The 15,821-nt window shown below is 23.9% G+C and overlaps 1 protein-coding gene across 1 annotated transcript in view; it reads left to right on the top strand.

Annotated features, from left to right (window-relative positions):
* LOC132930977 (gamma-aminobutyric acid type B receptor subunit 2-like) overlaps positions 1-15,821 on the top strand; it is a 280,952-nt gene that overhangs the window by 244,183 nt on the left and 20,948 nt on the right. The window contains 4 exon segments of the mRNA XM_060997114.1: positions 4,895-5,070; positions 5,153-5,330; positions 13,623-13,871; positions 13,953-14,013. Coding sequence (XP_060853097.1) covers positions 4,895-5,070; positions 5,153-5,330; positions 13,623-13,871; positions 13,953-14,013 — 664 coding nt within the window.

Raw genomic sequence — 15,821 nt, 5'->3', positions numbered from 1 at the left:
ATTATCATCACATTGACGTTATGCTCTGTAATAATATTATGTACTCAAACAACACTATACTACAGCAAACTACTATATTACGTTTTGATTTTTTCGCTTTACTATATTTTTTCCGTGAGTAAGAATTTATTAAAATGTACTCTTATAACAACTGGAAGTTGACCTTAATTTTTAAATGAAAACAGCTCTTAAAATTAAAAAAAAATAATAAATAAATAAATAAATACAATCATTTAGAGAAATAAACTGGAGTTGAAAATCAGCAAAATAATAAAAATGAATACGAACGTTTAAATAAAAATTGAAACTTCGCATTTGAAATCAATATAACCTTTGATAAATTAATTCAACGTGACTTTTTATAATATAGGTTAGTATTCATTTATCTATATACATTCAATTTTTAAGTTATACGCTTTAAAAAAAATAATTTTAGTATGTAAATAATTTTATTTATTTTAACCTTATGGGACTTTCTAAATTATTTTTAGAAATGTATTATATATTTATATCACCATTTCTTATTTTTTTTTTAACTTTAAAATTCTTTTTTTAATATTAATAATTTGAATTCTCTAGAAAAAATATTAATCAGGCAATCATAAAATTTCATATACCTAAATAAAAGTATAATATTAAAAAAGTAAACTGTAGACATAAAACGACAAAATATATAGGTTATGCCATTAATTAATTATATTTTTAATTAAAAAGTATCCCTACTCCACTCTTAACTAATGAACAATAATTCAAACATTTCCATTTTTTTAACCTACATATTATATTTCCATATAATAACAGGGCGTCTCACCTCGTACATACCCGCTTGATGCTAGCGTACCATAATATAATTATACACAATATACTGATAATGTGTATATTATAGCCCGTATAGGTTTACGGTACACCAGGTTTCCGTATCCTGCTTAAATTTTAATTCTTACATAAGTATCTATTATAATACTTAATAAAAATTAATTATTCAAATTATTAATGTAAGTAAAGTAATTATTGACATAATATTATATATTATCTATAAACCGACCCTCATCTCTCTCTAATGTGTAACAAACATGACGGCAAATACATTTATTTAACTAACTACCTACAAACAATAAAATTAAAATTAAAACAATTATTACTGTGACTCTCTAGTATAGTAAAAAACGTATCTTAAGTTTATATTTAGTTATTTATCATACTTTTACTTAATTCTTGTATATAGACGTAAAATTGTATAATCGAAAAAAAAATTCCATAATAATTCATAAGTATTTCAAATTTAAAAATTACATTGTTTTTATTTTACTTATCTATCTTTACGTGACCTGAATATTAATTGAATTAATAGTAACTAAATACTTAGGTATTTGAACTACTATTTATATATATATATATATACATATAATAATTATTACTTCAACTTTTTTACTTTTTTTCTGGCAAGCCAGTAAAAGTTTTCGTGGTATGATTTATTCAAACAAACTAACTTCCAACTAACGACCAGTTAAGAAGTTTCCTCCCTTTTTCTCTTCTAGCCTTGAGATAATACGCGTTTGAAAAAAAAAATAAGTAAAAAACACAAGTCTTAAATATAATGGCTAGTCTCAGGTGCAGTGTTTGTTAAAAAAAAAATTAGAGAATGTTTTTTTTTACTTTCATGTTCTAGCATATTATTATAATAAGGGTAATTGATTATAAACATACATTTCTTTTGAGCTTCTTTTACTTTATTGTTTATTGTCATTTTATGCACTTTTCATCTCTTTTATAAACTTTACTTTGTCGACAAATTAATTGAAACATGTCTTTTCTCGTTATTCTCAATATCGCTGAAATATTAAAAACAAATCCATAATAAGTATATCATTTTCTTATAAAGATATTAAAGATTTTTTAAAAAGTTATCATAAAATAATTTAATAGAGTATAGTATAAGATAATACAAAACTGTTAATTAAATAATCTATGACAATATTTTATTGAATCCAAAATTGACATACATAATAATTAATAATATTATACTATTTAATATATAGTATATACAATACCTATTAATTCTATAATAACTTGTGTTTTTTAAATTGTATGTACAATGAATTGTTTACGTTTAACTTTTATAACTAAAAATATTATCTGTTCAAAAAATAGAAAATTTTCTAAGCTGTATAATGTACATTAACATTATAGTTATTGAATAAGTTACTGTAATTTGAATTAGAAAATAAATCACTGTAAACAAAATCAATTATGAGCAAAAACGATGTATCCAGTCTCTATTTCTAATAATATTTTATAATATGATAAATAATATATTTTTCTATTAGTATCACGATAGGTTAAACTGATTTATACCAAATATAGATCGTATATATTTTATAGTAATTATCATAATATTTCTTATTGTTATTAACTGTAAATAACTTATATGTCAATACCAACGAACCAAAGAAAGGTATGAATAGGTTATAGTGGTATAAATAGTTTAAAATTAATCTAAATACTTTGAAAGTTTCAAAATGTATAGTAAATTATAATATACATGTCTAAAATCGATATAAATATTTAGAAATTTTCATCGTCCATACAAATTATATTATTATAGTAATCATGGGTGTAACTAGGATTTAATAGTTACAGGGGCAAGAGTCCTAGAAAACCAAAGTTAAAAACAACTCGAAGGCTAATTGAGGCTAAAAAGTAAAACCTTATAGGGGACTAAATACAAATACAGAGAGCTAAGCCCCGCTAGACCCTCTAGTTACGCCGTTAATAAATGACTATTTATTCTCAAACGGTTTTTGAATAATATCCAATCTCCAATGTTGACAATATTTGAAATTTAAATGCTCATTTATTTTATACATAAAAAAATTTGTATTTATAATTTCCATATTGTTTAATTCCTTTAGTAAAAACTTATAAAGAACTATATATTACATTTTCAAGTTTTTTCATCGAAAAACAATATTTCAAAAAAAAATTAAAATTTCATTTAAATTGTCATTTAAGTCTATTATTATATTTATGTATTTTGAAAATTAAGTTATGATTTAGGTATAATGCAATACATAAATATTTATCGGGATTTAAAACTATAAAAATTAAAAAGAAGATTTGTTATGTAATATATTATAATATTATTTACATATTTGCATACGCGCGAGTATATTACACTATATGAATATAATTAAAGAGCCAAAACATCTAAGAATTATTTTATATATACAATTTGATGAAAATGCAAAATTTCTACAATTATTCCTTTTTTAAATACACAATAACAAGTAAAATCATTATTTTTTGTATAAATATCGAATTTTTTAAAAAAAATGAGCTTGAAATGTCATTAAAAAATGTCTGCGTAGTGCATATGCATTTTTGATATTTTTAAGTTGCTATATTTTAAGTAAAAAAACGTACAGGAATATTTTATTACATTTCAAAGCTTGAGCAAGCTATTACAATTTTAAATGCTATATATACTAAAATATAATTTGTAAATGTTCGTATTTAGATGAATTTATCACTATGTTTACTTACACTTGAAACATTTATAAAAAATATGGTGCCTATGTATTTTTGATATTTTTAAATTCTTCCATAACCATTCAATATTAGAGATTGAAATCAATTTTTTACCCTCTCGACCAATATAGCAACGATAGCAATGATATTATATGTTATATATGTTATCAAAAAATTAATAAATAATTAAAAATCAAAAAAAATAATGAACATGAAAACTGCCTACAAGTACTTTTACTGAATAACTATCAATTATCATCATAATGTGGTAGTTTATCTACAGATTGATTATGCAAATTTAATAATAATATAATTTCAATAAATATTTTTAATACAGCATAAAAATTGTGTTCAGATATTATAAATATTATATAGTAAATATCTTTACAATTTTTTATAATTTTTTTATCTCAAAATATAAATAGATTTAATATTAAATGTATATGCTTTTTCATTAAACTAGCAATTCATGCCATCAGATAAATATTTTTAAAAAATACACAAATAATAGAGTATTATATCTAAAAACTATAATCAGAATAAGCTTTCAGTAAAATGGTATTTTTTTTCAGTCTATAAATGAATTTAATACTTACTTTAATATAATAACTATAAATATTAATTTTCTTCTAAGCCGTTTTATGAACAATTATTCCCTCTGATAATAAAAATAATACTATTTCTTGATTTTTATCATAAATAAAATAGTTGTGTTTTTATTATTAAATAATTTTTGGTGTACTATAAATGGAAAATTTATTTAACAAATTATAGTCGATATTTTTTATGTTATTAAAAAATTACTCTGATTGACTTTGTCGTCAAAAGCTTCTTTCAATGAAGTCTTATTGAAATTATTTTAATAGGAAATTCTCAGATGAAGTATATAGTAAATAATAATATAATGATTAAAAAAAAAATCTGTATACAAGTTACATTATTTGAATATTTTAAACATTATGTCTCAAAATTGTATTTTATTTTTTATATAATTGATTAATAATACATCCATACTTCTTTAATATTAATTTAAAAATTCTGCCATATTAAACAAATTATTATTGTATTACTTTAAAATTTAAGACTATATTAAGACATTTGACATTTATTAAGGCTTATTATTAAGTCACAAGTGTTATATATTTGTGGATCATAATAATATATAATGAATCATAAATGCAAAATTCAATATTATTATGTTTAAACTGTTATCTTTAATTTTTTTTATTTATACTTATTAAAATGGAAAGGAAAACATTATAGCTATTGAAATACAATTTTTAAATTTAAAAAAAATTAGAATAATTGTTTTAATTTAATCGTTGTTTTTTGTTTAATATCTATCTAATTTTAACTTCTTTCACAGGCACACAACCAATTGGTAGCTATGCTGGAAAAAGACAATTTTGTTGTAGATGATACGCAAAACATAGCTGGTGATGTATCTCTACCGATCAAAAAACTCCAAGAAAAAGATATTCGAATAATTCTGGGTAATTTCAATGAAACATGGGCGAGAAAAGTATTTTGTGAAGCCTACAGGTAATGATATGATTTACTAACTACTGAACATTTATTGACTTTTTAAAATGTATCTTGATTAATAAAATTTCCACTAATTTAGGGTCGGTATGGTTGGTGGCAAATACCAATGGCTTATAATGGGTACTTATGGTCCAACTTGGTGGAATGAAATGAGAGCGCCTTGTCCTGTGAAACATTTGAGTGAGGCGCTGGACGGGTGCATACTTACAGATTACCTGCCTCTATCCACTACGGGGGAAATCACCGTGTCTGGAATAGTGAGTAATGTGTTTATTATCTTTATAAATCACGGATGGTAGTTACTTATAATCTGTAAAATATATTTTTTAATTAGTTATTAGTTAGTGATCATTCATAATTTTTATAATACGTACAAAAACTAATTTCCCTTTATTTTCATAAAAACCAATTAAAATTTCAATTATTACCTAAATAATATTGTATAAGATATGTAAACAATTTGAAAAAAAAACCAACATACAAAATAAAAGATATAGAGTTGTTTAATGCAAACTATGTTATATAGGGATGATTGTTAATTTAATATCAAATACTAATTAATAATTATTGCAAATAAATTATTATATTTTCTAAAATTTTCTATTTAGAAACGTACAATCCTAAAAATGTGTATTGTTGATTAAACTACTATCATAAACGTATAATTTTTTTTAATGTCAATCTGTATGTTTTGTATTGTAACCTGAAACAAAATACTTTTTCTAATAACTTTGATGTTTATTAATTTTATTAAATATTGAACGATATTAAAATATCGATATATAATAATATATTTAAATAAGAATTTAAAGCTTTTATAAAATGTTAGTCCACTCATTAGGTGTAATGATTAACAATAATAAAAAATAAAAATAAAAAATTACTTATAATTTAATATTTGATATTTAAATGCAAAATATTTTAGAAAAGCTATTTAGATTATTGAATAAAACATTATGTAGCTTAACATTAACATTCTAAAACCAATTTATTATTGTTTATCTAAGTTCTTTTCAGTAATGTAAGAACAACTTGCCTATCACTTAAGATGGAAATGTTCTATTTTCCAAACATTTTAACCGTATAGACTTTCACTAGAATATCAGTTACGCCATCATCACATATATCATATTATCCTATTCTATAAAAAAAAAATAAGATACCCATGAGGTTATGACACATGGATAATGTCAAAATATAACTAAATAAACTGAACTTTATTTTATCTAGTTAACAATTAATCTGTACCTACAATTTATGATTATTTGAAAAGTATTTAAGTGTAATATTTGTTTAACAATAATGTTTTATTTTTTTATTTTTCAAACAGTAAAAAAACTATACAAATTAAATATAGCCGTATCTGCTAATCGAAAATCAAAAATAGTTTTTACCGTGAATGGTATTATTATTATTATTTTTTTTTTTTTAATCTATTTATTATTTTCATAACTAAATTAATTAATTTAGATATTACTCATAATATCATAGATCCAATTCAAATATTATGTTTCTAAAAATTAAAAACATTCATTTTATTATATTGATGAATTTTTTTTAAAAATTTTCGATAATCCTCAGTAAAGTACATTTTTCTAGTTAATATAAAATTACCAATAATTATATTTACTTACAGTTACGATAATAAAAGCCTTAATTTAGTGACTTATCTTAAATAGTAATAATTAAAGTACAAATACCTACCATTCTTCTTTAATATTTAAATTTAAAATTAGATCCTCTGTATCTATCATTAGTTTTATGTCACCTGTTAAGGTATTTATGCCAAATTTATAAAATCAAGATAAAAATAAATAAATACTTGATTTCTTTTTTCCACCTGTTTGTTTTTTATCTTTAAAATTATTTTTATTTTTTTTAACCTTGAATATATTTAAAATTGAATGAAAATAGTTTATAGCTGTATATAATACATAATTTATATATATATATCTTAGACATAGTAATATTTTATATTAAAATAAAAGTTGTATTATTTTAATGGTGTATGTTTGAGTATTATTACAACCATACCCTTTGAATCTGTGAAAATAAAATAATGTTTTAAAACATTGCGATAAGTATAAACGACAGAGACGACAAACCCGTTGTGACTTCTGATGTAGAATAGATATAACGAGAAAAAACGTCTTATCGCGTTTTTAGAATTTTCCGTGTAATTAACTCCTCTGCGCTGTACTATAACTAAAAGTCGTCCAACACCACCTCTGTCGCCGTGGGTGTATAGTAGCGGCTTTGTTACTTACGTTTCTCAGGAAATGAAATGAAAAAAGAAAGGGAAAATAATTTACTTCTGCAGAGAGAAACCAAAATACTGGGCGGATAGGGCGAGGAACTATTAAGAAGGAAAAAAAGTTGGCCTCCTTTCAGACGGCGACGAAAGCGAATACGATGCTAATGACCGTGGAAATTATTTACCCCATAGCCCTTAAAACAACGATCGCCACCCTTTTCTTTCGGTGGAGTCTTAACAATGTAAATAACGACTTTGACTGATGTGCGCGCGTCTTTAACAGACATGCTGTTTCCTCCAGAATGTTTCGCTCACATCGCCCAAAAAGTCTCATTCAAACGACACATTTGCATTAAATTATATTTGAATTACTTTTTTACATATTTGTACGTAAAATACAAGTACCTAATATTTATTGATAAATCAATATGTCATTTGGTAAGCATTTAATGTAAGAATAATAAGTTTAGATAATGTGACTCACCAGTCACCAACTGTAATCCCATCATTTGTTCTTTTTAATTTTAGCTATACCTAGATTCTTTTTAATACTTTTAAGTTATGTTTCCTATTTTTAGATCTATTTTTATAAATTGGAAATTCGCCCAAAATAATATCTTTCTATTTGCAATTTGTAACAATAAAAAAAAATAAAAGTATCAAAGTGTATAAATGTGTATTGTTTAATGAGTATCGTTAAATTAGTCAGCAAACGGTAAATGTTTTTAGTCTCATCACATATTTAAACAATTTCAACAGTGGAAAATAAATTATCCCTATCGCCAAATGATATACATTTAATAATTAAATAAAAAAAACCATGCATTACATTATACTTAAATACAAATTCGATTCAGGTCGTAATCATTAAATCTTTCTAAAAGTGAAATCATGTTTATCATTGTTTTGTACAATATTTTAAGTTAATGAATAAATGTTTACAGCTATTTTTAACAACTTTATTGTATATTTAAAATTTCTAAAATACATCTAATTTAACGAGGAGAGTGAAGAAAACATGTATATACATATATACATTTATGTTTTTTTGTTTTGGTAACATTTGTATTGTGTATATAAAACTTACATAATTTAAAAGTACATTTTTTAATGCATTCAATTTTTAAATATTCAATTTTAATTTCTAACTTTGCTCAGTGTTCATCTGATACTACACAAGTTAAAGGTAAACATTTCCTTATCAAGTCCTAACCAACACATAATACATATATATTATTAATATTATAACATGCATTATATTCACAGATGTCATAAATTAATTCTTTATTCAATAAAATCAACTCAAAGCTATTTCAAACTAAATAATAATAAAATAAAAAAATTATCGATAAAAATACATTATCGTATATAAACCTATCTAACATATATGAAAAAACCAACATGCAGTAAAAAGGTTAAGACGTAATAAATTTATAGTATAATATATGTCATCAGATCAATGAATTTCGTTGGACGTTGACAGTAATATGTATATAATTACATACAGTAAAATAACAATAAGTATAATATATTGAATATACTTTCATACCTTATATTATGATCAAAACTAGTATTAATTATAATATATTTATGGAGATTTTTTATTAGATAAGTCAAAATATTGTTAGAGTATCCAAATACAGTTAGATTTGGAAAATCTCACACAAATAGCACTCACGTCTTATTCAACAATTTTGCAAGACATTAGTTAACGAGTCTCTAGAGAGACAGTCACAATATGTTAAGTAGAAAATGTATAAACAAGATTTGCATTGCACGTGCATGGTAAAATGTCTTGCTATATTTTAATGGCAAATTTGACATTGTACATAAGAAATATTTAAATGTATTCCTGGCTATTCCCCAAGTATATACCCGCGAGATTCTATTCAATTCCCGACAATTATTTATGCTCTGCAAAATACACTCAGAATACCTTTCCTCTTTTGCCCTATATTCAATTCTACTATACAAAGTAAAATGCTTGAAAAATGTATAGCATATTTCTATATCCCGTCGAATCAAACTTTTCTTTTGTACACCGTGTAGATATGCTCGTTTAATTTAATTATTTGATCATCGATAAATAGACAAACCATTGAATATAAAACCATAGTATACTTTTATGCATAAAAAATTATATAAAATAACCAATTCATACAGTTTAAAAAGTGCAATGCATTTATAGATTAAAGTAAAGCATAATTATATATATATATATAAATATTGCAATATCCTTGATTTTGTTTGAATATAATCCATTTTATGCAGTAAACTGAATAAACAAAAAATAATAATAAGGTTAATTTATATATTATTAATACTCAAAACGTATAATTCCTACTGTTTAGATTTTTGTTTACGTTATATATAATTGATTAAACCTTCCTATAATATTATACTATATTCATGCGTGCCTATATATAGAACCGTATATTCCTATATACTTATTAGTTATTTGTACGCAATGAAAATTCCAAAGAATGTGGTCTTAATATCCAGTTTCTTATTAGGTAGATATTACAACTAACACGATAGGTACCTATATCGAATAATTTAGTTTAAAATGAATAGTGTGAATGAATAAAAAAAACAGCTTAATTATCTCGAATTACTAGCTCAAAACTTATTACGTAATTTGTTTGAATTAATTTCAATAGCAATAAAATAATACGTGTTAATTACTAACAATGAAAAGATAATATCTTATACTTATGGTTATTATGGTTATGTTTCTGAGTTTCTCTTATAATTATTATGAATAATATAAAAAAATAGTTATAACTCTGTCATCAAATGCTTATAAAATTACTCATTTTTACATTATTGTTATTAATTATTATTAAATATAAATAAGTACTATTTTAGATTCTGAGAAGATTGATTAATGTATTGGTTTTACAATGAAAACTATCTCGTCTCCTTTTAGCACAATAATAATACTTTTGTCTTAAAGCATGATTTTTGGAAATTAATTGGATCTATTTAATGATTTTTAGAAACAAAAATAACAGATCCCAAGTAATTTCAAAATAATCGGTAAAAAAATAAAAAGTTATGAAAAAAACGGAAATATTTACGAAAACCCGCTTTTTAACAAAATCGATATTTGTTTTTTTGTTGTTGTTATTCAAATATTAAAATAATCTAAACTTTTCACTGTATATTTATTTTAGCATTTTCTAGACGTATAATTTAAGAACAATAATAATATTGTATAATATTATAATAATTTATAATCCAATATTTTGGTAAATTTAAGTTTAGCAAATAATATCATATAATAATACTAATTAAAATATAAATCTATTATACAATAGATCAATTATAAAATATCCTTATAAAAATGAGGTTGATAAAATTGATTGATAAAATGAGGTCTTTGCTCGAAACCATTTTTCATATGCAATGATAAATCATTGAATTCAAATATTACAGTTATATCCATTACTACACAATGATGTGAAACACTCAATACTATACAGCAGAACTATTCACTGGAGTTTTTTAATTTTATTCTTAAATTTAAATTCTTATTTGAGCTTTTAAGATGATTTCTCTCATTTCAAATGTGCTATGAAATTAAAAACAACATTCATCTAAGTCCTAAAGGATAAGCAGATAACATGTTGCTTTAAGAATTAATAATAAGATGTTAAAAGCAAATTAGATAAATTATTTTGACATTATATTTTACATTCAATTTCAACATAAGACATACAATATACTATTGGAATTAAAATGAAATTAAAAATGCAACCTAAAATCTGAACGATAAAATATTATAATAAATAAGATTATACTGTATATCGTGCACACGCGAAATCAAAATAATAAATAATACAATGTTATGTTATGGTATTTTTTTAAAATCATTAATCAAAAACTTTATTTCACTGTAAACTTCACAAATTATGACAAATAGAAAAAAATTAAATAAACGCTATTGTTAAGTAGCGTTAAGACTATTATAGAGTTTTAAGGAAGATTGAAGAATATATTCCAAACAGGCAATATTGTTACAGTCCATTATTTCCATTTATAAATATTACAACTAAATAAAGTGATTTACACTTAAATAGTGAGTACCTAATAACAGTAATAACTAATAAGTGTTAAAATAGTCGTAAAAATACATTAGTAATAAATTTAAAAAAAAACTGTTTTTATATTGACTACATATTTTGATATATTCTATAATAATTTTTGTACTCAAAAATCAATTGACTAAATCTAATTTAACAATAAGTGATTTGTTATTGTTGATTTACATAAGCAGTATAATTTAGTAAGAGCCTAATATTAATAATGCTCACACATAATACTATAGCTAATATAGTTTCAAAAATATAGCGTAGGTATCTGTACAAAATTAACGTCTCTATATTATATTATATACATCATAGAAGGAAATATTTTTCATTATAAACCTACCAATACCATGCAAAAGTATTATACGGTTTTATCTTTTTTTTTAATAAACATATAATATCCAATGTTATACCAGAATGTATTGATTATCTACAAAAGTACTTAAAAATACACTATTTTAATGAATCATAAGATATTAACTCAGATTTAACTTTTAAGAGTCACGCACAAAAAAATAAAATTTTAAGTATACCTAAAAAGTTTTTATTATAATGGTATTATTTAAAGTATAAAAATGTTAAATAAAAATAAATTTTCCATTGGTTATAAAAAAAAAGCTACTAAATTATACAGACCGTGCGATGTTAATAATAATAGAACTTTGTTAAGTGGTAGAAACTATAAAACGTTATTTATGTCGGATGCGATATAATAGTGACAGAATAATATCAAATGGAGGACTATACGAGAATATGTTGATGTTAATAATTAGACAAAACACTTAGTAATACTGAGTACAATTTAACGTATAATGAAATAATATATTAATACAATATGTTTTACTTTACTGGTAAATTGTTAGCAATGTACAGAGCAATGAGCGGGGAAAACAGAGAATTCTCTTTGACACACGTACCTAAATTTGGCAACTGAAAAATTATTATTATATATTTTTATGGATTTATCGTCAAAATGTAAATGTTGTGGGACTCCGTGATAATGCGGAATCATTGTAAGATAACGCACATGTCTGGAATATATTCAGTGACATCACACAAAGTATACGTTTACGTGGTATTTATAAAGTCCAAAATTATTGTGATATGGACCATTTTTTCAAACGGTTGGCCTAAAAATAGACGAATTCCAGTTAAGGTATGTCGTGTGTCGTCTGCATAAAAATATTTGTATTAAAAAAAATAAATTTGAAATGGCGCAACTGGACATATGTAATAATATATTATATACATTATAATAGTAAAATATAAATACTATAGTTGTAGTATGAATCACCTTTACACCTTCTTATACATTATAATCAGTATACGAGTATATCAGCACTAGATTTTAATACTTCATTAGTAATAGTATCTGGGTTGAATAAGAGTCGTCACTAAAGAATATCTTGGGTTACTGATAATATAAAATTATAAACCATCAAAATGTTTGAAAAACAATAGTGATAACGTATATAATATAATATTTGAGTTAAGCATTTTACATTGGTTAAAATATTATTCAAATATGAAATGTAGGTTTGCATGGTAAATATACATATAATACGAGTACTTTAAAATATGTCAACAAGAATAAAGATATAATAATATCATAAATATAACATTCATGAACATGATTTACATGTTTCATGAATACGAATAATACGATCAATCAAAATGAAAAGTTTTGGTTTACAAATTTACAATATGGCTCTAAATTAGATCATTGTGACTGTCTTACACATTATATAAATATTACAATTTCTTAGTAAATTGGAAAACTCAAAAAGCGATTGAAATTGACTTTTGTATTCAATTATTGTTTAATTATTTGTTTATTTAAGTTTATTCAGTTTATTGATATTTTGTATTCATTTAAACTTTCTTAGCTAGTGTACCAAATGTCAACTACTTTACGCAATTTATTGCAAATTAAAATTCAAAAACGTATCAAATATTTTTTTCGTGTATCATTAATTACACAAAGCCATCAAAACTTAATAATTATGACATTTTTCTTTAAATTCTTATAATCTTTAGAAATTATGTATGTAGGTATTTTATTTATAGTTTAATATTTAAACCTTGCTTAACCATCAAGTAGGAATATTTCTAACACATGAGATGTGATAGATACGATAGAAGATTGAAATGAATAATGACGCAAATTTTATACGAAATTGACGGATGTACATTTTATTTTACAGACTTCCAAAGAATACCAGCAAGAGTATGACATGAGGCGTGGAAGTGAATACTCCCGGTTTCACGGGTACACGTACGACGGGGTATGGACCGCCGCTTTAGCTATACAGGAAGTAGCCCGTAAAGTGCACCAATCATCGCACGACAAAGGCATCCTGAATAGAACCATAGCAGACTTCCAGTACAGGAACGAAGAGTGGGAGAATCTCTTTCTAGAGGCTCTTACGAAAACTAGCTTTGAGGGAGTCACGGTAATAAATTACAATATTCACAATATAGTGTGTGTGCTTACTGTTTTATATGATTGATTTTAAATGTTTGATTTATATCAGGGCCCGGTGAGATTTTACAACAACGAAAGAAAAGCCAGCATATTATTGAAACAATTTCAAGGTAAATATTATTAGTAAAATTGCTTAATTACACGTATCATCAACACAATCATGAGTAAATACTAAATGCCGTGATTTTATTTTATTTGAATTCTAAAATATCGTTATATTATTAAGTATTGTTAAAAGTTAAAATACAAATATTCTTAGTGCTCCCCGCCAATTAAACGTCTATTCACTTCACACTATTGTCTGATATTGAAGGGTTTTGGGGGTTAATGTGGATTAATGGACATTTAATGCAACTGGACACAGTGGAAAAACAACATGTCCATTAACAGTGCAACTGCTTACTATACTAAGGTCTCTAATCACAATTATTATACTACTCAAATTTGCCATTTAATTCATATTTCTCCCGTAACAATGAAACCTAGTCAATATCTGTTAGCTAGCAAACCACGCATGTCCACATACATTGTCTGAAACATTATATTTTACTATTTCAGTGTCTCAACATATAAATACAAAATAATTATTTTAACACTAATCATTTCAAAAATCTTTAACTTCCTTCGAATTTTCTTTTTAGAAAATGTAATATATACTAATCTATATATATTTTAATATTTTTATCTGTGTATTTTTCGATAAATTAACTTTTAAATTGTAATATTTAAACAACATAACGAGCTTTCGATTTTATAATCTGAATCAGAATATCGTTTTTCTTCTTAATAATGAAAAAAATGTCATTTTTAATTAAAGATTAGTGAAGTAGTGAAAATGACAAAGAATACCTTAAGGAACGTGCGGTGTATCATAAGCTTTTCTAAAATTTGAATGCTTACTAATAAAAAATACATATTTGCATTAAATATTTTATATTTATAAACAAAGACTTGCACAACTTTGCTATGGTAGTAGCGGTAAAATACAGCCGGACACAATTTACAACTACTGCGACCGTACCTACAAGACAATAGGATTTTAACTCTACCACTGCGGGCCTTAAAACATTTTCAGAAACCATAAATTACGCGTTAAATTATTAATTGTCTTCGTATTTTATTGCTACAACAATTACATTCGTATTTACACCTGTATGCATACATAATGAGAGGAAGAAATCTGAACGTAAGGGTAACAAAAATAATTCTAAAAACAATTGCGATGGTGATCAAATTTCAAGTATATGAAACAGAATACTTATGATTTCATTTCATAAGTTATGAACTTATTTAAGGTTCCTAAACTAAATCAGCATATTATAACTAATAAGTATCAGACGGATCTAGTTTCCACAGTTTTGCTATAAATTATTATAATTAAAAATATAGGATTTTATAATAATGTATGCAATATCGAAAGAATATAAATAAGAGTTGGTCGGATGTGTCCTGTAACGGGTTGTATGTTTTTAGTGTTGAAAGTATTAAAAAATTAGCCCATGCAAAAAACGTTTATGTGTAGTTCAGCCAAACAAACAGTTAAAATATTTTTAAAAAAATGAATGATTGCTTCCGGGTATTTTAAAAATTAACTTCATAAAATTAAATTTGTGTTCTGTGAAACTGTAATTACTATTTTAACGCTCTAAGAAGTGTATTCCACAAAAGAATCCCATTTATTAATATTTAGGTATTATAAAATCAATCGCTCCATCTCATAATCTGAAATATTAATGAGAAAATTTAACAATTTTATATTACATAGGTATTACTCTTTAGTCTTTAGTCATGTATGCTGTACGTTAATTAAAAAAATTCTAACAATCATGTTGGTAGATAAGTTATTTAGAATACATCAACGAAATACTGATAAATTAATTTTTATACAATTGTACTAATGACACACTTGGGCTATTAA

Source organism: Rhopalosiphum padi, chromosome 4, assembly GCF_020882245.1.
Source record: "Rhopalosiphum padi isolate XX-2018 chromosome 4, ASM2088224v1, whole genome shotgun sequence".
In the NCBI taxonomy this organism is placed as follows: Eukaryota; Metazoa; Arthropoda; class Insecta; order Hemiptera; family Aphididae; genus Rhopalosiphum; species Rhopalosiphum padi.
The sequence above is the reverse complement of the archived record's forward strand: the minus strand, read 5'-3'. Positions and strand labels throughout refer to the sequence as shown.